At 37.8% G+C, this 23,192-nt stretch overlaps 1 protein-coding gene across 4 annotated transcripts in view; it reads right to left on the bottom strand.

The window, feature by feature from the left end:
* The window catches only part of EIF2B3 (eukaryotic translation initiation factor 2B subunit gamma), a 122,323-nt gene extending 99,212 nt beyond the window's left edge, over positions 1–23,111 (bottom strand). The window contains exons 1-4 of one of the 4 annotated variants that reach the window (XM_032218434.1): positions 22,985–23,111; positions 22,181–22,336; positions 16,147–16,286; positions 1,394–1,553 (exon numbers count right to left, since the gene is read on the bottom strand). In XM_032218434.1, the coding sequence (XP_032074325.1) occupies positions 1,394–1,553; positions 16,147–16,286; positions 22,181–22,328 (448 nt within the window). In that variant the 5' untranslated portion in view covers positions 22,329–22,336; positions 22,985–23,111. Of the gene's footprint in view, positions 1–1,393; positions 1,554–16,146; positions 16,287–22,180; positions 22,337–22,918 lie in introns of all 4 variants that reach the window. The other 3 variants (XM_032218433.1, XM_032218436.1, XM_032218435.1) reach the window with 3 other exon arrangements.
* Between the last annotated feature and the right edge of the window lie 81 nt (positions 23,112–23,192).

Raw genomic sequence — 23,192 nt, 5'->3', positions numbered from 1 at the left:
TGTAATTTGAAAGATTCTTGTATTGCCACTTCACTGCTTTACAATTTGAATTATTGAATCAGGGAAAATGAGGAGTAGTTTCTTCTTACCAAAATCTTATTATTTTTGGCATAGCTAGCAAGTATTGAAAGACATATTGTTTCATATAATAATATCAATTAATAGCTAGAATTTTGGGCTTATGTAGAAATAAAGGGTAAATTTTCTAAAAGAGATTCCAAAATTGAGGAATCATTTCTAAGAGAGACTTTGCCAAAGTTAATGAACACAAACAGGAGAACACAAACAGCAGTGTAGCAGCAATTTCATTTATGAAACTTATGTTTATTCTGCCTAAACAGAATAGTGATGGAATGCCACAAAAAAACAAATATTTTGAGTAAATGTATTATAAGGTTTACAAAGAAAGTCACCATATTGAGTATTGTAGGAAGAGAGCTGTGTTAGTTTATGGTAGCCAGAATCAGATGGAATCTGGTAGATTCTTTTCAAACTAATACATTTTTATTAAAGGATAATCTTGTAAGTCATATATAGTTTATTTTGGGGTTGTGCATTTTACCTCATGGTATAAATCAATAGCAATAGCAATAGCAGTAGACTTATATACCGCTTCATAGGCCTTCAGGCCTCTCTAAGCGGTTTACAGAGAGTCAGCATATTGCCCCCAACAATCTGGGTCCTCATTTTACCCACCTCGGAAGGATGGAAGGCTGAGTCAACCCTGAGCCGGTGAGATTTGAACCGCTGACCTGCTGATCTAGCAGTAGCCTGCAGTGCTGCATTTAACCACTGCGCCACCTTGGCTCTTAATCAAGCTGTTTCAATATTATTGCTAAATAACCCAACATTTTGTTATTAGGAATAGAACTGCTGCTAGAATATAACAGAAAAATGACACTCTTATATTGCATGGCAACATCATAATAGTAATTACAATAATTATATGGTTATCAGGAATTGGAAGAGAAACTGAGATATCATTTCAGCTTGCAGACAGCTTGTGAAAACTGTTAACATTCTGCAAAAACTACCAAACCGTATGAAACTACCAGTGCAGAGATGGTATTCATCAGGTTCTGACCAGTTCTGGAGAACCAGTAGCGGAAATTTTGAGTAGTTCAGACAACTGGTAAATACCACCTCTGACTGGCCCCGCCCCCATCTATTCTCTGCCTCCAGAGTCCCAGCTGATAGGGAGGAAATGGGGATTTTGCAGTAACCTTCCCTTAGAGTGTGGTGGGAATGGAGATTTTACTCTATCCTGCCCCTGCCACGCTCACCAAGCCATGGCTACCAAGCAATGCCATGCCCATAGAACCAGTAATTAAAAAAAATGAATCCCACCACTGGACCCATTGTTCAAATTCTAGAATAAGGCTCACCGAATTACCTAATTTTTTCTTTCCTTTTTGTCCAGGTCCGAGTTCTGTGGGTTCACAGACCTTCTTCATTAACATGGAGAGTGTGGCATCATGTGTTCGAAATAAATCTACTACTTCATGAAGAGCAACATCTGTAATTAGATCACAACTCAGCACCAACACATCTGTCTGTGAAAACATAAAAGAAAAATATTGTTTCCTTATAAACATGTACATGCATTGTTTTGAAATATGAAGAAGAGTACATAGGAGGATTTCCCAGCAAATACTGCTAAAGCTGTTAACATTCTACCATGTGTCCCCAAAAATAAGACAGTGACTTGTTTTCTTTTGACCCCCGAATAAGCACTTGGCCTTATTTTCGTGGAGGTCTTATAATTTTTGAAGCGCAGAGGTGGCGAGCATGGTCACCTCATGGCTGCTGCTGTGATGCAATATTTTTCAGGGACGTCTTATTTTTGGGAGAAGGCTTATTTTAGCACATGCGCTCAAAAGCCCGATTGGGCTTATTATCCAGGGTGGTCTTATTTTTGGAGAAACAGGGTACATCAATCCTACAATAGCTTTTTATTATTTTATATTTATTTACTTATTTCTCACCTTTTAAAGGCATTTTATGTGCTAGACATTTTATTTATTTATCTATCTATCTATTATCTATCTATCTATCTATCTATCTATCTATCTATCTATCTATCTATCTATCATCTATCTATCATCTATTTATTTATTTATTGCATTTATTTACCACTCATCTTGCTGCAGGGCTATTCTGGCCAGCTTAAAACAGTAGAAAATTATAAATATTTAAATATAAAAATAGTTAAACAATGGAACAATAAGAATAATGAAAATACAGCAATATGAATTAAACGATGAGCAAGGAAGGGGGAGGGGTCAGCTATTAGTCCAATAGCCACTTACAGTGTGGTACGCTTGCAATATCTCTTCCAGATAGAGTTATTAGATTGCAAAAACCTGTATTACTTTAACATTTCTGTTATTGCCATTATATTTGGTAAGGGCTAGTGGTATTTTATTTTAATCCTCTCCTTGCCATATAATTCTGGATTGCAGAATTATAAAAATGTGCACAGTTTTATTATTTACAGTGACAATCCTCACATTTTCCTACCCAATAGCACATTCCCTGGGATTAAGCGCAGGATTTGGAAAAGATATTCCATCACAGTGATGTATCTATATCTACCAAGATTAAAATACTAATTCTTGTGATAATCTATAGAAGTGAGAGTTGGTATCAAGAGTATTGATGTTTTTGAACTTTAGTGTTGGAAAAGATTCCAGAGAATATAGTTGACAGCCAGAAAAACAAAACAAATGGATCACTGAAGACATCAATCCAGCCTCACTCAAGGCATAAATTTCAGGCTCAAATTATCCTATTTCAGAAGATGATGACCAGCAGCAAACTGGGTGGCTTCAGTTGCTGTAGTCATGATTGCACCATTAGAGGATCTGATAGATCAGTTAGTGAAAAATTGTCTGACCAGTTAGGAAAACTGGTTGCTAAAAGTCAACACTGACTTGATGGCAAATTATCAAAAATGCAGCAGGTCAGTCAGAATGAATTAAAGCAGTTGACATCTTTCATCCTCTTGTAATTTTAATTTCATTTTATGACTTCTAAAGTGTACCTCAGGAATTCCCAACAGGAACTATTTATTTATAAATACCTCAAAACCTTATGCCAACGTACTGTATTTTATTTAAATTTCACTGACACAAAATTTAAGAATACATGTACTTCAAGATAAGATTAATGCAATAAACATTATAAATGCTATTCTGAATTAAAGATTTGATAATTCTAAAATATATTGTATGTTATTAAAAGAAAACATTACAGGCAAATATCTGGAATACTATAAAGCAAAGTTCAATTTCCATTCCTGCTTTTATTTCCAAGAATGCTACTGGGTCTCATAAAATTTCTCAGAAAATGAAAATGGAGGGCTGTTTCAGCCCTATGCTATCTTTGGAATGATGCCCATCTATCCAGAAAAAGGGGAAAGGAGAAGGTGAGCAGTAGTGACAGGGGGCATCTTAGGCAGGAAGGAGGTTGATACAATGGTGTTTTAAGAATGTCTACAAAGTAAGATGTAGCCACCTTCTGAATGGGTCGGCCTGCCCAGGCAAACATTGTAAACATGCAAATGGTCCAAACTGGGCTTCATGCTCCAGCAAACTAAAATGTATAAACACATATTTCCAACATGTAAACTATGACAGTTTTTGCATTGCAATAGCAAGAAAATATCTGCAAGGTATGGGATATTCTATTAATATCAACATTTAGGTTTTCTTTTCTAGGAAATACATTTCTTAAAAATATTAATTAAAAAGGGAGGGGGAGAAAGCTCTCATTATTTACAATGAGCATGACATAAAGTATTCTCCGCAAACCAGGCATCGAGGTTTCTGTCTCTGCATCACTTTTATATTAATATATATCTTAAAAGAGCCCTTTGTACATTTATACCACTTGTAAGTTACATCTGTAGAGAGCAGATACAATACTCTTGTAAGTGTTGTAAATATTCAACCCTGTTCCCTATAGATGTAATTTTCATTCCATTTATTAAAAACCATGCTTTAGATTACTTCTCCCTAAAGGCCGCTTAAAGAGCCTTGGACCTGTGAGAATGACAGAAATAAGAAAGTGTAGCCAAAGATTTCATGCCATATAAAGCCACCTTCTTCAATCTGATGTATTAAGTTTCAATTCCTGTAAAGTCTTGACTGAGGTGGTCAAGGACACATGCTGGAGAATTCTAAAGCACCCAAGGTTAGATCACTAAGATCAGGGGTCTCCAACCTTGGCAACTTTAAGACTTGTGGACTTCAACTCCCAGAGTTCCTCAGCCAGCTTTGCTCCACAAGTCTTAAAGTTGATAAGGTTAGAGACCCCTGGCTTAAATATAAATTTATAAGTTTAATAAATGTATAATGTAATACACAATAATAAATACTGAGACCCGAAACAAACAAACAAACAAACAGATGATTGCTGTTGGGGCAGCGTTTCTCACCTCTTCCTCTATCCTACATAATAAGGTATACACTCTGAAGGGAAGGCAGAAATGAAACTATCCAAGTAGACCAGACAGGACCAGTTCAGCTAGTTCTACTTTATTATGAGTCTACATGAACGGAAACGTACAGGTTTGATAGTGCTAATCTCCTGCTGTCTCTTTTACAGCCTGAGAAATTAGAGGGGTTCCTTTCTGAGTCTCTTTCTCTGCCCATTATGCAACTGTGTGCTATGCCCTCTCTCATCTGATCATTCCCTAGGGGGCATCTTTTTCCCTTCTCTCTTTAGGCCATTCCCACATAAGGAGAAGCACACTAACCAATAAGTTCAAGACATTCAAGTAACAGCCTGGTATTTTCATTTGAGAATTTTATAGCATATAGTGCCTACGGAATGGGAGCTGGTGAGATGGATTACAGTGAAGCAGCAGGAAGGAGTGAGCACATTCCAGAAACAGGAGGAGGGGACCATAGCCCGGAACTAGATAGAAGACAGAGGAAGAGAGTTAGAATGGCCACTCCCTAGAATCTCTCAGGTTATACCCACTAGGGTGGGAGTAGTAAGGGTTTAGATGGTAATATGTTTAAGCAAATAAAGAACTGAAGTCTGGCTGGGTTGCTCTACATTCTTCTTAGGCTGAGCCTGATATATATGATGATCAATGTTGTCAAAAATCATTTCATCATTATTTCCTTTCAAGGTACATTAATTTTTCATATTGTGAAGTCATTATAAATAAGTCATTAATAAGATTAATAGTTTAATCTTAAACTATTACAGAAATTTTATACTATTCTATACTATACTATACTACACTATTCTATACTATTCACAATATTTCTTAAACAGAGGTCATTTTAATTCCTCTTCCTTTAGCTTTAGGCAAAATCCTGAGCCTATATTGCTTTAATAGAAGAATATGAATATTGCTCTTTTTGAAAAGAATAACATCAGCCTGGAATGATAGTCATTGTTTTCCTCCTCCTCCCTCTCCTCCCCCTCCTCCCCTCCTCTACCACCACCACCACCACCCACCATAAAATCTTCAAAAAATAATCAGTTTCACTAACTACTACATAATAATTTAATACTATTACAGAATTAACTAGACAGACTAGGTCATATCCAGCAATGGGTTAAATTGTAAAACTTAAAAAGAAAAGGAAATAAACTACAAAGGTTATGTCTTTTGTAACCAATTTATCTGCATATAAAGCAGCTTTTCAAAGATAGTATTTCAGAATATTTCACAGAAAAACTGACAACACATAAAAAATTATCCTCCTATTATAAAGTAATCCCACTTAATCTGATAGGGGCAAAGAAAACATAAAATTCCACACCAACCAATCTGAATAAATATTCAAATAATTATTAGTTATACACATAAGGAATCCTTAAAAGCTATAAACTGTATCTGTCAAACGTATTGTAACAACACAACATTTTGTTGAAAACCTGGACAAGGTTACAGTTTGATTGCTTTTAAAGACTAGATCTTTTCTCAATAGGATACCTCCTTCTTATCAATGATGAAAGCCACCTCAGGCCCGCGGGCAAGCCTTCATTTTGAACTTGTTAACTCAATCTTGTAATTATTTAGCTGCACTATTTTAATCTGTCATTCTCATAAACTGCCAACAAGGTTTTCATAACTGCGACAGCCTTCTCGAGGTTTTCTTTAGGATGAACTCTGGCAAAGGCTGAATACAAGACCCCTGAGGAGCATAAGGGAACAGAACCACCACATGTCTGGTTGCCATCTGTTCTACCCATTTACTCTTCAATATGTAAATAAACGTCAGAGAGCACAGGGACCAGTGAAACACACTGTTGCTAAGTGAAGCCCAAATTTCGGCCTCTCCTCCTGATGAGCAGAGCAGCGGCCTCAGATACATGCTGAGAGTACACCATGAAAGGCTCTTTTGGGATTCAACAGCCTCCCCTTTGAAACACCAACACCCTCATAAATAAAGTTCTTAGTGTCTGATGGATGCCCTTTTTCCAGTATGGAACCCCTGAAAGAATAAACTAATGCCTGAATGAAAAATAAACTAGGCAAGCACCCTAGTAGACGCTTCTATTTTCCTTTACTTTCAATGGTCGATGTGGCAGATAGAGGGGGGAAATATGGTCTGTATTTTTTTTTAAACGATATAGTAAGAAAGTCTCATTAGGACCAATGATTGAAAAAAACAACTATCCCTTACATATCAATCTGATTAAAAGGGCAATGTTGTATTAATTAATTTTACACAACATTGATTTTATGCAAATGCAAAAATAATACCCTGTTTCCTTGAAAATAAGACCTCACTGGATAATAAGCCCAATTGGGCTTTTGAGCACATGCACTAAAATAAGCCTTTCCGCCAAAATAACCTTCCCCAAAAATATTGCAACACAGCAGCAACCATGAGGTGACCACACTTGCTGCCTCCTGCACCTCAAAAATAATAACACCCTCCCAAAAATAAGGCCAAGCGCTTATTTCGGGGGTCAAAAGAAAATAAGGCCCTGTCTTATTTTCAGTGAAACATGGTAGCTGTGAAACCAATAATGAAATATACAGCACATCCAAATTAATAGTTAAGGCTTTCTGATGTAGGATATAGTATGCCAATTATATACATACTGCAATTAATACAATTAATGTAAGCAGAGATTAAAATCAAAGCAACTATAGATTTTGAACATTCATTCCAATGCTGACAACTGAATTTAACCCAAGAAATTTAAAAATATAATTGATTCAGATACTCCAGAGAAAGTCCGTTAAGACAGATGATCTAGGATCACCCAGATCACATAAAGAGAAATGTTATTCTTATTTTAAATTAGTAGCCAAGCCAATTTTTTTTTAAAAAAAATCCCTAAAAATCATGTGCTACGTGCACTTAACGAGGACATTTTGTTAAATTCAATAAGATATTTTTGGAGTTGGTATCTAAAGGATTGCAGTATTAAATTGCTGAATGCAAAAGAAATAGTGTATGATTAAAATAAACAGATCACAACTACACAGAACTTGTGGGTTAAAATCTGGCCACATAATCTGTTATATTGTAACAGAAATACAGGTATGTTTAATTTAATAACACTCACAATAGTCCCTACAGTTCAGAAAACTATGATAACAGTATATAACCGTACATCTTCGTAACAATATATATAACTATAATAGTTTTCTAAACATACAGCAATTTTTAGTGTTATAAAGTTTATTTCTATTTATCTATCAAATTTATGTACTGCAATATCATGAGTGACTCAGGGCGGTTAAGTGCCACAGCTGCTCTCCTAGGAAATCACCTTCTTAAGCGGATAAGAGCAACTCCAACAAGGACATTAAAGAGGTTTATTAAACATTTTATTAGACATTTTTAATGCTTGAGTATTTTTTTCTTTCATAATATCAGAATATGGCTTTATCCAATTAAGCTGAATATCAGAACAAATCAAAAGAAATATTTCTTTAAATAACATTAGAATTTCTTTTTTTTAAAAAGACCAAGGGTGCTTTAGGGTGTGGTTCTTATTGCATAAAGATTGTCTGATTAATAGTTTTTACAAGGGGTTCAGGCTAGAGGTGGGTTGCTCCCGATTTGGCCGAACCGGTAGTGGAATTCAGAACTGGGTCGCAGAACCGGCAGTGACCCAGGCCTGCCACGGCCCCAAACTGGTTCCCTTGCCGCTGCTGGGACACCGCCATTTTGTTTTTTAGTCACTGCACGTGTGCAGTTCACTGTAAATTGTTCTGCGCATATACAAAGAACAATTTACACTGAAGAGTGCACATGAGCATGTGAGCAAAGTTGTCATGCACACATGCGTTGCACGCAGGTTGTGAACCAGTAGTAAAACCAGCACCAACCCATCCCTGGTTCAGGCATCTTTTCCATTTACAGTCTCCTGTGCTTTCCCCAACATTCCAGCTTCTGTTTGAAGGCCTCCAGCAAGGCAGAACCTCTTCCCAATTATTTGCTTCTAATGTCACCTATTGATGCAGTAGTTTCTTTTTATTGTTCAACTAGTGCATTACGTCCCATCTACCCCATCTCATTGGAAAATATAATCTAGGTATCTACTATCTGAAGTCAGTCAACAGCGTGGCACGACAAAACCGCGCTACGCAAAATAGCGGAGATTAAATCACATCACTAAAGTCGCGACGTCATCACCGCGCGTCATCACCGTGGGGACAACAGCGCGGCGACAGAAGGGCGTTCTACATACTTCGTTCTTTGCCTCCAAAGGTAGCCCTCCTCCTCCAGCTGACAGCGGCAGCGGGCACGGGGCAAAGCGGGCTGCCCAGCAGCAGCAGCCCGTGGGAAGGGTCCAGCTCAGCCGCGGGGGGCAGCAGGAAGCGGAGGAGGACGCAGCAGCGGCGGCGGCTGAGGCTCTCCCGGGGCCGGCGAAGCGGGCTTGCCCGGCAGAGGCAGGCCGCCCTCTTCTTCCTCAACAACATCTCCTTGGATGGGTGGCCGCCGCCACCGGGCAAGCCCGCTTCGCTGGCCCCGGGAGAGCCTCAGCCGCCGCCGCCGCCCACCCTGCCTCTTCCTCTGGGGGAGGCGCCGGCGGCGGAGGCCGCCCGTCCAAGGAGATGTTGTTGAGGAAGAAGAGGGCAGCCTGCCTCCGCCGGGCAAGCCTGCTTTGCCGGCCCGGGAGAGTCTCAGCCGCCGCCGCTGCCGCGTCCTCCTCCGCTTCCTGCTGCCCCCCGCGGCTGAGCTGGACCCTTCCCACGGGCTGCTGCTGCTGGGCAGCCCGCTTTGCCCCGTGCCCGCTGCCGCTGTCAGCTGGAGGAGGAGGGCTACCTTTGGAGGCAAAGAACGAAGCATGTAGAACGCCCTTCTGTCACTGCGCTGTTGTCGCGGTGGTAGGGTCATTTTTTTCTTAGCGCTTCGGACGCCGCGGATTTGCCTCCGCACTTATGTCGGCGCGGATAAGGGCATCGCGGTTTTGTGGTGGAACCAGTCAACAGATCCCTAAGGCTAAACACCTGAAATATGCAGTTTCACCCCAGACATTAGTCTGTAGGATTCATTCCAGTTTTACTTAAAGCAATCCATAAAACATTCAGCTGTAGTATACTAGGTTCAATTATCCTTATTTGCTCTGTTTTCACACTATAAATTTTTGCTATACTGTATAAATGCAGTAGACTATATATTGGTTTAGGAAACTAAAACTATATAGCTTTTGTGCCCACCACCAATTTCAGAATTTAGCAGTATCGTGTGTCTATATGTCTGTTCACATGCCTTCCAGTTCTTAACCCTGGCAATTATCTGGACATGTCACTACAGTTTTCTTGACAAGTTTTTTCAGAAATGGGTTGCCATTGTCTGCTTTTGACAAACAATGACTAGTCCAAGGTCACATAACCGGCTTTATGGCTATGACAGGATTAGAACTCATGGTCTCACATTTTCTAGCCTGGTCCATAACAACCATACCAAAGTGGCTTCCTTAATAGTATTGTTTACAAAGGTTATATAAAAACACAATTTTCTTTCTTTCTTTCTGAATAAATATCCTTTATTCTATTTGAATAAAACATCCAAGATTACAATTCAAAAATCTGAGACTGAGCTTAAAAATGGCTATTTCTTTTATCTCATCACGCCAACAACTGGATGGGACACACCTTCACTATCACCAGTTTATCTTTCCCCTAATCAATGAATTATAGATGAATAAAAATGAAAAAATGCCAAATTGATTTTAAAGATGTTCAGAATTTCTGAGAGTAAGCATTTAAATTAACTCCCAAAGTTACTTTTTCAAGAGACAACTGACTTTCTTGTTTTTCTTTAAAAATGTTTTGCTTCTCATCCAAGAAGCTTCTTGGATGAGAAGCAAAACGTTTTCAAATAAAAACCAGAAAGTCCAGTTGCCTCTTGAAAAAGTACCTTTGGGACAACCATGACCTGGATGACTGAGAATCTCCATAGAATTTAAATTAAGCTTTTCTTTTCGTGAACTACAGGTGAAACTCGAAAAATTAGAATATCGTGCAAAAGTTCATTTATTTCAGTAATGCAACTTAAAAGGTGAAACTAACATATGAGATAGACTCATTAATGCAAAGATGATAGTTCAAGCCGTGATTTGTCATAATTGTGATGATTACGGCTTACAGCTCATGAAAACCCCAAATCCACAATCTCAGAATATTGTGAAAAGGTGCAATATTCTAGGCTCAAAGTGTCCCACTCTAATTAAGCCATAACACCTGCAGAGGGTTCCTGAGCCTTTAAATGGTCTCCCAGTCTGGTTCAGTAGGAATCACAAACATGGGGAAGACTGCTGACCTGACAGTTGTGCAGAAAACCATCACTGACACCCTCCATAAGGAGGGAAAGCCTCAAAAGGTAATTGCAAAAGAAGTTGGATGTTCCCAAAGTGCTGTATCAAAGCACATTAATAGGAAGCTGTTGTGGCCCAGCAGGAGCCGTTGGAGCTGCCACCAGACTCCGAGAGCGAGGGGCCCTATGAGTCAGCTTTGGAGGATGTGGAGGACCCTGGACAGGGTTCCGACTCCGAGCAGGGCACAGAGAGGCTGGTTGGCCACCAGGAGGCGCCTGAGCCTTGGACCAGTGGGGAGGAGACAAGGGAGTGTGATCTGGACGTTAAGGAGCTTTCCAAAAGGAAAAAAAAGTTTTTGCACTCTGCAAACCTCTGAAAAATGGTCCATTTTTCATGAAAACGGGCCTGTTTTTTTTCAAATAAAAGGCATCAATAGCCTTGGGGGGCTTGCAGAGTGCTCCTGGGGAGTGGGGGGCCAAAAAAGAGCAAACAACAGCCCATTTTTTGTGAAAACGGGCCTGTTTTTTGTCAAAAAAAATTGCATGCATAGCATTATGGAGGCTTATAGAGTGCTGCTGGGGGCTGGGGGTCAAAAAATGGCCCATTCTTTGCTCATTTCTGCCCTCCCCAGCCCCCAGTAGCTCTCTGGAAGCCTTCATAAGGCTCTGCACGGCCATTTTGGTGAAGGGGCAGGGCTTCGGGAGGCAAAAAATGCTGTATTCGATGTATAAGACGCATCCAGATTTTCAGCCTCTTTTTTGAGGAAAAAAGATGCATTTTATACTCTGAAAAATACGGTAAATGAACTTTTGCACGATATTCTAATTTTTCAAGTTTCGCCTGTATATCATTCAGCCAATATGCCACTAAATCAAAGTTACCTATCCACCTTAATATGATCCAAACGATTACAGATGGGGCTCTAAACCTATGTACACAATGTAAACCTGTGAAGAGAACGAAAGTATAGCAACTGCGTAACTTCTGTGAGAGTCTGTGTAAATAATGTCTGGTATTATACACTATTAAATTACAGCACAGTGAATAAAGCTGCTAGAATAGAATAGAATGAAATAGAATTCTTTACTGGCCAAGTCTGATTGGACACACAAAGAATTTGTATTTGATGCTTACGTGCATATGTATGTATGTATGTATGTATGTATGTATGTATGTATGTATGTATATACATATACATACACACACATACATACATATGCATATGCGCATACATTTGGTGCATGAAGGATTTAGAGGGGAATCAGCACGAAAGAAGTAGCTAATTCAAGAGCTTTCTCATGTAACCATCTTCTTTTAACAACTGTATGTCAACTATGTACCAATATATTGATACTGATATTAGTATATACTGATACTGTGTTGTACAATTCCCACTAAGAATTCAGGGAGCCTGTAATCCACATTTGCAACTTATGACTGCTGGTGCAGATTTATCTACACACACATATTTAAATAATTTCAATATGGTCTCAGTGAGTTGATAAGACTTATTCAGCTTATTATATTACTTAAAATAATCAGCACCAACAACACATTTTTTTCTGGAGCTCAACTTCAATCAAGTACCTTATTTTATCAGTTTCTGCCATCCAGGAAACCCAAATCTTGCCAACTTTTTACTACTTTCGTGATCTTTTAAAAGAGAAAATAGTCCCCATTTCACTTCAAAACCATAATGGTCTATACCCGTGATGGCGAACCTATGGCATGCGTGCCACAGATGACACACGGAGCCATATTTGTTGGCATGTGAACCGTCAGCTCTGGCACGCATGCATGTCCCAGCCAGCTGCTTTTCACCCTCCCCAGATTTCAGGAAAGCCTCTGGAGGCTGGGGAGGGGTCGTGTGCAAGTGGGTGGGGAGGATTGAATTGGTGTGGGCATGCAGGCAATTGCGCACATGTGCAATTTTGGCATGCCGTAAGAAAAAGGTTCACCATCACTGGACTCTATACCAATAAAATATTCATTCTACAGAAAGAATAGTAGCAACCTAATTCTCAATTCTAAGATTTAAGGAGGACTTCTTTCCTTTCTAAAGAAAAGGCAACCCTTTCTTCCTTTCTATAAGAGATGCAAAAGTGGTACTTCTATCCCAGAGGTGCTTTTTCCAAAAGGCAATTGGACTTTGGGTTCTTTTCTCTGAAAACATTTTGTTTCTCATTCAAGAAGCTTCTTCAGTTGAGGTTCTTGGATGAGACACGAAACATTTTCAAAGGAAAAAAAAACCCCAAGAAAGTCTATTTCCCTTTTAGAAAAAGCACCTTTGGGACAATCATGAGCCGGATGATTGAGAATCTCCATAGATAACTTTTCTAATTACAATAGTAAAAAGATTAATTCTGTTTTGAAGATGTATAACCAATGCTTAGAATTTATAAGTCATTCCATTCCAAGTTTTGATCGGGCACATTGCATTATTTTATAAGATGGGCCTTAAAGATGAGTTAGCTGCTCCATACATTTTTCCATCCTCTTCCAGAACTAAAATAAGGGAACAGCAAATATACATAGTGACCTTCGGCAAAACAAGCAACTTCCCTACCACATATGTGCTGGAAATATATTTATTGCTTTGACTAGCCCATAGAGGAAAAATGTTTATGCAAGAAAACCGGATTAACATAACCTTAATTGAACTTGAATTTGATATTCCCTACAGTAGTTCTCTCTGTAACCATTCCTTTTTCATAATAGGATCCAGGTTTACAAGAGAATTTCAAAATGAATTCATGTCTAGAATGAGCAAAATGATATTTTTTTGGGGGGTGGGGGGAGTTGCTTCTGGTTGTGCATTGTGACCTAAGGATTTTCACATATATTCCACTGAGACACAGACCTTAACAAAGCTCCTATGATTGTCAACCTCTTGAAGTATTATTATTTTTGTCGTATAGAAGTCTCTGTGGTGTGGTTAAGAGAGGTGAGTAAGGCAAAGCACTTGTTATTTTTATTTCAGAAATATATACGGTGCTTCAGAGAACATCGGTTAAGCCCCAGTAAAAGAAGTCTGGTAAACTGCTTTAAGAAATAATATGCTCTATTTATTTATTTCAAAATTAACCTATAAGTAAAGGCGTAAAACGTCTCATTTGTCTCTATGCACATATTTCATGGTTGTTTTTAAATCCAACAACAGTCCAAAAAGTCTCTGTTACAAGTTATGGTTTTTTTCCATGGTCACCAAACCCATCTCAACTGTACCAAAAACACAGATTCCACCTCCCAGCTATTACAGTGAGCTTTCTTATGTCATGTATTTGGAAAGAAGGTTTTTCAGCACAGGAAGTGAAGCACTAAACTTGTCTGTCCAAAACTACATGGATCACTGACCCTCAGCAGCATACAGACCACTGCTGTGACATCACACTTTCCACAACACGGCTCCTAAAGATGTACACAGGATGCAAATCTTAGCTCAGCTCTTCCAAGAAATTACTACTTTTTTTCATTGTTGATGGAAGGATCATGGGTACATTTTTGCAACTTTTATTCTGAAAGATTTAGGAAACACTAGGTTGTCCACCTATCATTACTTCATAGTCAAGGTCTACTAACAATAGTATCTAACTGTATGGTTTAGTCAGGGGTTCCATTAAAACAAGTAAACATTTATTAGTGCAGGAAAATGTACATTTTTCCATTCTGTTATACTACTGGAATACTATATTTTAATAGCTGGTTGGAATATAGTTACTGACATAAATTGGAGAAGATCTTTACAGGATGAGAGAGGAAAAATGTGTCAGCTTTCATCTTCATATTCCAAACCAACATAATATTATCTATGCACATGCCAGCAAAAATGGTTAGTCTTCTTACCCAGGCAGTACAGTTTTGGGCCATATCTGTGGTTCTATATGTCTCTGGCTCACACTGAATAAGAAGCAAGAGCACTTCCCATCATTAGTCTTAATTGCACAGAGCTTTTCCTTGTAATTTTATAAAGAAGTGAGAGTATGTAGGAAGTGCTGACGGTGGGTTTCCTTCGCGTACCAAAATTGTTTCTATTCCCAAGAGGAGCAATAATAGCATGGGAAGCAGCTATGCCATGGGCTCTTCCCGTATAACCTGAGTCTACAGATGTTGCTGCCAAACCTCAGGAAACAGATGAAATATTGCCCAAATTCACACATTGCTTTCTGCCAGGAAACAAAATATTGCAATGAGCTGGATGCAAAGCCACCAAAACAGAAAAGAAGACATTTTCTCCCTTATTCAACAACTCATTAAATAGCACCATGTTGATTTTATAAAATCAGTTCTGTTCACAGCAGTGGTACTGCAGTGATAATTCCTGGCACTAGCAGTGGTAATAATGTGGATACACAGTTCAGATTTAAAACTTACTGCTAGTGTATCTGATATACAACAACAGGTTCACTTCATGACTTAAGATTATCACTTTCTCAGTTTTTATTTCACTGCTTTTTGATATTAGTAATGTGGATTTCAATTATTTAAATTACTGATATGCTTTCATAAAGCATATCAATATAGTTAAATTTAATTTCATATTAAGAAGTAATTGAATTAAAATTTTAATTCAGCATCCAAATAATTTATATTGGATCAAGATAAATATTGAACATTAACAATAAAAAACATGTAACCATAAGAAACACAAAAAACCAACAACCGGCTCAAAATATTCTAATGAAATTTGATTTACATGCACTTTAGTGTACCCGTGAACATAATATTGTTTCACTAACATGCTGGATAATGAAATTGGATCATACCTAGAATATATAGGAAGTCAATTATTTTTGTTCTTGTGTTTCAGTTCAATATTAAGAGTCAGATCTCACTGAATGTAGAAATATTACATTTCTACATAAATTTACTATGGATCATAGACTTACAGAAAGTCTATGATCTATAGTGAATTTTTATTTATTTATTTATTGGCAGCCTGTCTTTATTATTTTTAGAAATAACTCAAGGTGGCGAATATATTTTGTACTAATGTTAGCTTATCTAAATTGAGATATGAATCCATTTTTAACATTATTTAGCAAATGGATTTTTCTCTCATAATTTCCCAAAGATATGGTACACAATAATTACATTATTGTTCATTGGTTAGCTTAGTTTGTTAATCTTGTCCTTAAAACTGAATTGGACACAGCATGAATAAGAAGAGTTCAAAAACATATACATGCTTTGCAAGATCTAAACATCTCCTAAGATGATGGTTTATCTTAGCTGCCCAGAATCACCTTGAGGGGAGATGGACCGCATAGAAATAAATAAATAAATAAATTTGCTTAATTTCCTTAGTGAACACTGGTCTGTTGAATTATTTCTATATTTTACACATACACATTACTCATATTATGATAAATTAAAATGATTTTAAATGCTTAGTATTACCTTTATTTTCTCATGAATTTGCCGTAACGAGTCTGCAGTTCCCATATCTGCATCATCAGCAATACATACAATATCCAGCTTCAGTTTTGTCTCCAAGTTTAGCACTTTCTGAACATCTTTCGTTGTAACCACAATGACTTCTGCAGAAAAGAAAGAAAAAGTACTGTATATACTCGAGTATAAGCCTAGTTTTTCAGCCCACTTTTTGGGCTGAAAAAAGCCGCCTCGGCTTATACTCGAGTCAGTGAAAAATTTGCCCGAAATGGAGGAGAAAAAGGGGCGGGGCCATGCCGCTGGGTGACACTCGTGAATGGCCCAGTGCCCCTGTGAGTTTCCCCTCCCTCTGTGTCAGTTTGCCGCGCAGCGCGCACCGCACCATCCCCCCTCCTCACGTTCTAATGTAATGCAGGGCTGTCTTACGATTCCCCTTCCTCCCCCTCCTGCCGCTCTGCAACGATGTCCCACCTCCTCCTTGTTATGGCAAGCAGCCACATAGCGATGTCCCACCTCCTCTGGTACAGTGATCCAATGATAGGAATCACTGTGCCGTGTGTCATAGGAGGCGGGACATCGCTCCCGCGGCTGCACGGGACATCATCATCACAGCGGGACATCAGCATCATGAGGTGAGTGAAGTATTTCATTGAATACACCGCTAGTTTACTGTTTTTCTTTGAAATAAATATTCAAAAACATTATTGGTATCTATTTTTATTTTTGAAATTTACCGGTAGCTGCTGCATTTCCCACCCTAGGCTTATACTCGAGTCAATAACTTTTCCAGTTTTTTGTGGTAAAATTAGGTGCCTCGGCTTATATTCGGGTCGGCCTATACTCGAGTATATACGGTAAATAGGTCTATGAAATAGTTTACATTTTTCAGAATAGATCATTTTAGATAGTTTAGAATGATGTAACTGTTAAATGTAAAGTTTAAATGTAAAGTTTATATTCTTTTAAAACTGTAAAACTTTCAAAGTCCTCAAATAATTTGATCAAGTTCTTCAAGGCTTCAAAGTTCTCATTATATGCCAAAATGTGCAAAAATAATTTACTGAACAAAATAGCATTATTTCTGCAGAACAATATTTTATGCTATTTTATTGAATGTAATTTTGCTTTTGTAAGATAGACCTCCTAAGCAAAATATAAGATAGTAAATCTAAAAAATATAAAAATATCAATATAATTGCATATATTCTATAATTTTTATAGAATATATTCTATAAAAATTATGTTATATAATTATGTATTTAACACAAAGCTAGACATTAATAAAGATATGGAAATATAACTTGAATAATGGAAAAGTTGGGAGGAGGAAGCCTCTATTAATCTTAAATGTCTATTAAATTTTAAAACATGTAATTCGTACCAATTTACATCATTTGTGTAATGTAATTATGTAATGTAGTGTAATGTAATTACACAATTGATATACATTTTTGCAAATAATATAAATTTACCTCGCCAAAGCTTCGTAGCTGCAACCAACTTGTCCCTTATTTTAGGAGATTGTCTAGATCACGGGAGTCAAACTTGCTGCGTCACATTGCTGTCATGTGATGTTTTGCGCCATTTTTCCCATTTGTGGAGATGGGGTGGGCATGGCCTACACATGACGCATCCAACTTGTGGGCCACCAGTTTGACACCCCTGGTCTAGATGGAATTTTGTCTTCTGAATTCAAATTCCATTAAATCAGGCTCTTGAAAAAGCATACATGAGCCTCCCCATGTAACATTTAGAAGAGTTTGAGATACGTTTTCATCTGATTTAATTGGTTTTAATCCAAGTGTTCTAAAAAAAAGTCTCATATGTAAAATTTAATATTCCTAAAATCAGCAAATGCAGTACCTTACGGTGATCTTGGAGACGGAGGGGAGGGAGGGAAAGAAGAGAGAGAGGAGAGACAGGAAAGAGAAGGAGAGAGAGAGAGAGAGAGAGAGAGAGAAAGAAAGAAAGAAAGAAAGAAAGAAAGAAAGAGATAGCCAGTGCAATATCAACTTTTTAAAGCATTTAAGAAAACAGATTTTTCAGGATAACATTTATTCCTGGTATATTTAGGGAGAGGGAAGAATTGAAGTCCACATGTCTTAAATTTGCCAAGTTGAGAAACACTGTTTTAGAGTCCCAATATGGATGTGGATAGTAGTAAATTCATATGCACTATTTATTTGGATTCTCAAAACACATTTGATAGATCTATCACAATGTTTTTGAATAAACTAACACAGTAAAAGTTTCTTTATTAATTTGTAATTGTTTGATGAGCAGAGACCTTGGATTAGGAATAAATGGCCAACTTTCACAATAGTTGAAACTAAACAATGGGACAGCCAGGGAATTGCACTGAGACCACCACTGTTTAAATATATAATTATGAATGATCTCTAGATTCTAGAACAAAGACTGGCATAGTAAACACCAGATGTTTTGAACTCCCACAGCCCCTGCCATTAATCATGGTGCATAGAACTGATCAAAACATTTAATCTACATTGGAATTAAATCCAAAAGCAGTTTTGGATCAGCAAGGGAACAGCTAGGCAAATCCACTCATAATGGAAATATCTCAGAATTAGGTTGTTTTAAATTTAGAATCACTTCACTGAGTATGAAATACATTGCCAGTAATATTTTAAGTTTGAGCTAATGTCTATTTCTCTTGGGCAGTAAGAGGGAAACTTCTGTTCAAACAGTATAGACTTCTTAGGAAATAACTCATTTTTTAATTAAAATAATTTTATTTTGAAATGGAATTGGGTTGGACAGTTTTGCAAATGGTGTCTCATTAAGTCAGTTTTCTTTTCCAATCTGTATAGGACCAAATAGAAAAATTCTTCTGCATTTTTTTCTGTTTTGAAGTTATTTCAAAGAAATAATTCTCACGATTGGAATTTGGTTTGTTGGAGATTGAAATATGTTATTTAGTCGTTTGAGTATTATTGAAGGTAGAAATCTGACCTAAGCAATGCTTAGGAAAACAAGTTTTATAACTAACAGAAAGGAGATTTCTAGGAAGTACATTATACGTATAAGCAAGATCTAGCATTTAGTTAACTACGTTTTGCCAGGTGCCAAATATCCTAAACTTGTGGCCCTGGGAAGAAAAGCAGAAGGAAATTATTTGAGATTAGCCATTTGTTAAACGAAGAGTAGGCAGAGTAAAAGGCAGTGTGCTAGTATTGCAAATGAAACTACATTTTCATAGCACTCTAATGCATTCCGGAAATTAGCCTAAACTATTGCTCTGATTTCCTTTGAAGGAAATGGAATGGAAATGGAAAAAGCAGAATGGGTTAACTCAAAAGAAAACAGGATCTTTTAGCAATGAAGGCCTTTGTAATAATTTCTTATTCTAGTCTCTGTGCCAGAAAGCTCTTTATCCTTTCTCCAATGAAACTACATACTAAACACCAATATTGGAAATGCTCAACAATTATCCTTCATAAAGTATATTAAGCATTTGTTAACATATTAAGCATTTCTTAATATATCCGCTTTGAAATGAACTATTTTCAAGAATGGAACGCTTTCTATCATCTGCCATTGGTGTATTTACTGTTGCAAGGACAAAATCATTCATTAAACTGGAACAATTTGACAATAGTAAACATGGCTCATTCTCTGTTCTAGCTTTAAAATTCCCCGGACACTTTCCCTTGAAGCCTCCACAATACAACCTTAATAAAGAATACTTCTTATTACTGGGATTTAAGAAAAAAGGGCATTAGCTCTTGCTTGACACTGCAGAAAATACAGAATTCTTGGCTCAGAGAAGAGATGGAACCTGTAGAAACCCATCCTAGTGCTTATTTATAACCCTATTTTGCCAACTTTGTTTTAGAAACTTTACTAACCATATGATAATTAAACATAGGAACCATGAATAAGAATCTATTAGCTTCATGTAATAAATAATATCCTAAAAAGAAAATGATGCACTAGAAAAAAAATCTAACAAGCTAGATCAGAGGTGTCAAACTCACATCGTCACAGCGGCGTCATAGGATGTATTGGGGCTTTTTTCCCCTTCACTAAACTGGGCGTGGGCATGGCCAGCACATGATGTATCTGGCCCATGGGCCGGGAGTTTGACAGCCCTGAGCTAGATCAGTTTGCCTTCAGAAGTTGTGGGTGCTCCATTACTGGAGGTTTTTAAAAACAGAGGGAACAGCCATTTGTCTGAAATAGTATAGGGTCTCCTGCTTGAGTAGGGGGTTGCACTAGAAGACCTCCAATGTCCCTTTCAACTCTGTTAATGTGTTAAGCTATTTTAATTACACATTAAGCTCCATTATTACTGAACAATTATTCTTTCCCTACTTGGAGCCAAAAAGTCTAGTATGATTTCCTATTTCGTATTCAGTTAGATAATTTTCAATAGTAACCATAGCAAATGAGCATTATTCATAAAACTGCTATTCTGCCACTATTCACATTACATTTAAAATGCTAGTCCATAAGGAAAATGATTCTGGGGTTTGTGCAAAGTTACTGAACCTCATGACTAATCAGGTGAGAATACATTTAAAGTTAAAATTATTTATATTAAAACTTCTTCAGTTTAGACCTTTTCTTAAAAGACTGTAAATGCAGATGGAAGATATAACTCATCACAAACTAATTATGAACATATGTGATACAATGATTGGTCTCATACATTGGGTTAAACTAAGAATTGTTAAAATGTTTACCAGCATAACAGAATTAGAGAAGCAGACTAAATGTAGAACTAACTACCGGTATATTACAGTGAAGCCTAATTATACAACTATATGACACACTTTTTCATGTGATTGTACAATTTTCCTGCACAATTCCAGGAAAAAGCAAGCTGCTTTGTGTAATTACACACAGGTACTATATTTGTGCATTCTCCCAAGAATCCATTTTACCTTGAAAACTGAAATACTGCATTACTCCACTACATATTCATTATAAACCATATCAGTTAACCCAAGGTAATGAAAATTTTGGATGAAAAATATATCAGTGAATAAAGTGCTTGGAGAAAAATTAGTCTAACGCTTCAAATTGTGAATATTATTATCATATAAAACCTTTGGAAGGAAAGGGTGATTTATACTGCCTTTACATATAAATATGGCATTAATACAATCTCTCTCATCCACACACACAATTTACTTCTTGGAAGCTTCCCACAGATCTTCCAAAACTAATTTGAGCTAGACTAATGCCAGTTTCATAGTGAGATGCTTTAACCACTACACTGAACTGATTCTATTTTGTTGATAAAAAGGTAAAGCTTTCCCTGTCCAATCATGTCCAACTCTACAGAGCATGGTCCTTATCTCTGTTTCTTGGCCAAGGGAGCCAAGAGTTGTCTGAAGACACTTTCCATGGTCATGTGACCAGCATCCTTATACAACAAAGGGGCACAGAATGCTGTTACCTTCCCACCAAAGTGGTACTTATTAATCTATTTGCATTTGCATGCTTTTGAAGGGCTGGGTGGACAGGAGCTGGGACAGGAACAGGAGTTCACCCCATTGTGCATTGTTCGAGTCTTGAACACGGTCTTTAACTGTTGAGCCATTATGCCCCCTTATTTTGTTAATATTCCCATCAAATTCCCAGAAGAAAAAAAGATAAGAAAAATTTCAATGTGTGCATTCTTTATGTAGAAAGCTTGTATATGTTTACTTACATACAGAGATGATCTCAATCAAATAACCTCCTTCTAAATCAAGGGTGTCAAACTTGGGTTGCATGGCTTTGTCACATGACGTATTGTGACTTTCCCCCCTTTCCTAAACCAGGTGTGGGTGTGGCCAGTGCATGACACATCCAGCCCGCAAGCTGCGAGTGACACCCTTGTTCTAAATCATGTTAGAAGTACAATGGGATATCCTGAATTAACTCGACTTCCAGCTATGGTAAGTCCAATAAATCCAGATTCCTTGGATTTATTGACAAAGTTCGTTCCCAGTACTGCTGAAATAGTGTCCTTGACTTTTTGTTATGTCACTTCTCCACAGAGCAAAACATCATATTCAAGGCTGTTTACCTTCAAAACCAACTTGTTCCAACAGGTTGAGTGGGTACCATATCAAGGGTTTATTACCAATAGGAAGAAGAGCTTTAGGGATATTTGAGGTCAGATCCATCATGCGGGATCCACCACCTACAGCCATCACCACAGCTTGAAACTCCATACCAAAATCTGGGGGGGGGGAAAATAATCCATAAAACATTCAACCAATAAGCAGACAACCTATGCTCTTTACATGGAAAAAAAGTGCAGAACTAGTTACTTCCCATAGTCCATAGTAAGACTTTAACAACCCTCAGAAACCAACATCCTCAGCCTTCTATTTTGCCATTTAATCATCCCTTTTGTGTTACATAACTACAACAACCAGTTGCTGTATTACAGCCCTAGCTAGCATAGCCAATGTTGGAAAATGCACAAAACTGTAAGTCAACCTCTGAAAGATTATAGTACACTTCTCATTCTTGTATTAAACCTTTGTTTCCTGAGTTAAAGCAGCTGAAGACCTGGTCCCTTTGAGCTGAGAGATTCTATTCTTGCTCATAGACTTTATTACATCATTTTTCTTTCCATTTATTCTAGAGTCTACTCTAGACCAATCTGCTATGTTCTTAAGCCTTACCACTGCCAGGTAAGTAGACAAAATATGCTCCACATGAATATGAACCCCCTTATCAAAAACTCTTGTTGGAAAAGCCAGGCATCAATTTTAGACCTAATAAACATGCGAAGCTAACGAAAATAAATAACAACCTGGCAGGCTACGGCGGGGGAAAGGATGGGCTTCTCTTCCCAACGTCCCACCAAGCGCTTTGGTACCTGAAGCCTAAAGGCTGCTTGGTTTCACCGTGACAAGGAGGAACCAATGATAAGAGCTTCGCTTCTCCTCCGGTGCACTTCCACGTTTGCGCCGCTAACAAAACGTGCACACCCTCTACCGTACCGGGTTTACACGCGGAGTGAATCTATGAACAGCCCTAACGGAGAACACCGAATAACCGATCTACTTGTCACTGGTAGGGAAAAA

This window comes from Thamnophis elegans, chromosome 5 (genome assembly GCF_009769535.1).
Source record: "Thamnophis elegans isolate rThaEle1 chromosome 5, rThaEle1.pri, whole genome shotgun sequence".
Lineage (NCBI taxonomy): Eukaryota > Metazoa > Chordata > Lepidosauria > Squamata > Colubridae > Thamnophis > Thamnophis elegans.
The sequence above is the reverse complement of the archived record's forward strand: the minus strand, read 5'-3'. Positions and strand labels throughout refer to the sequence as shown.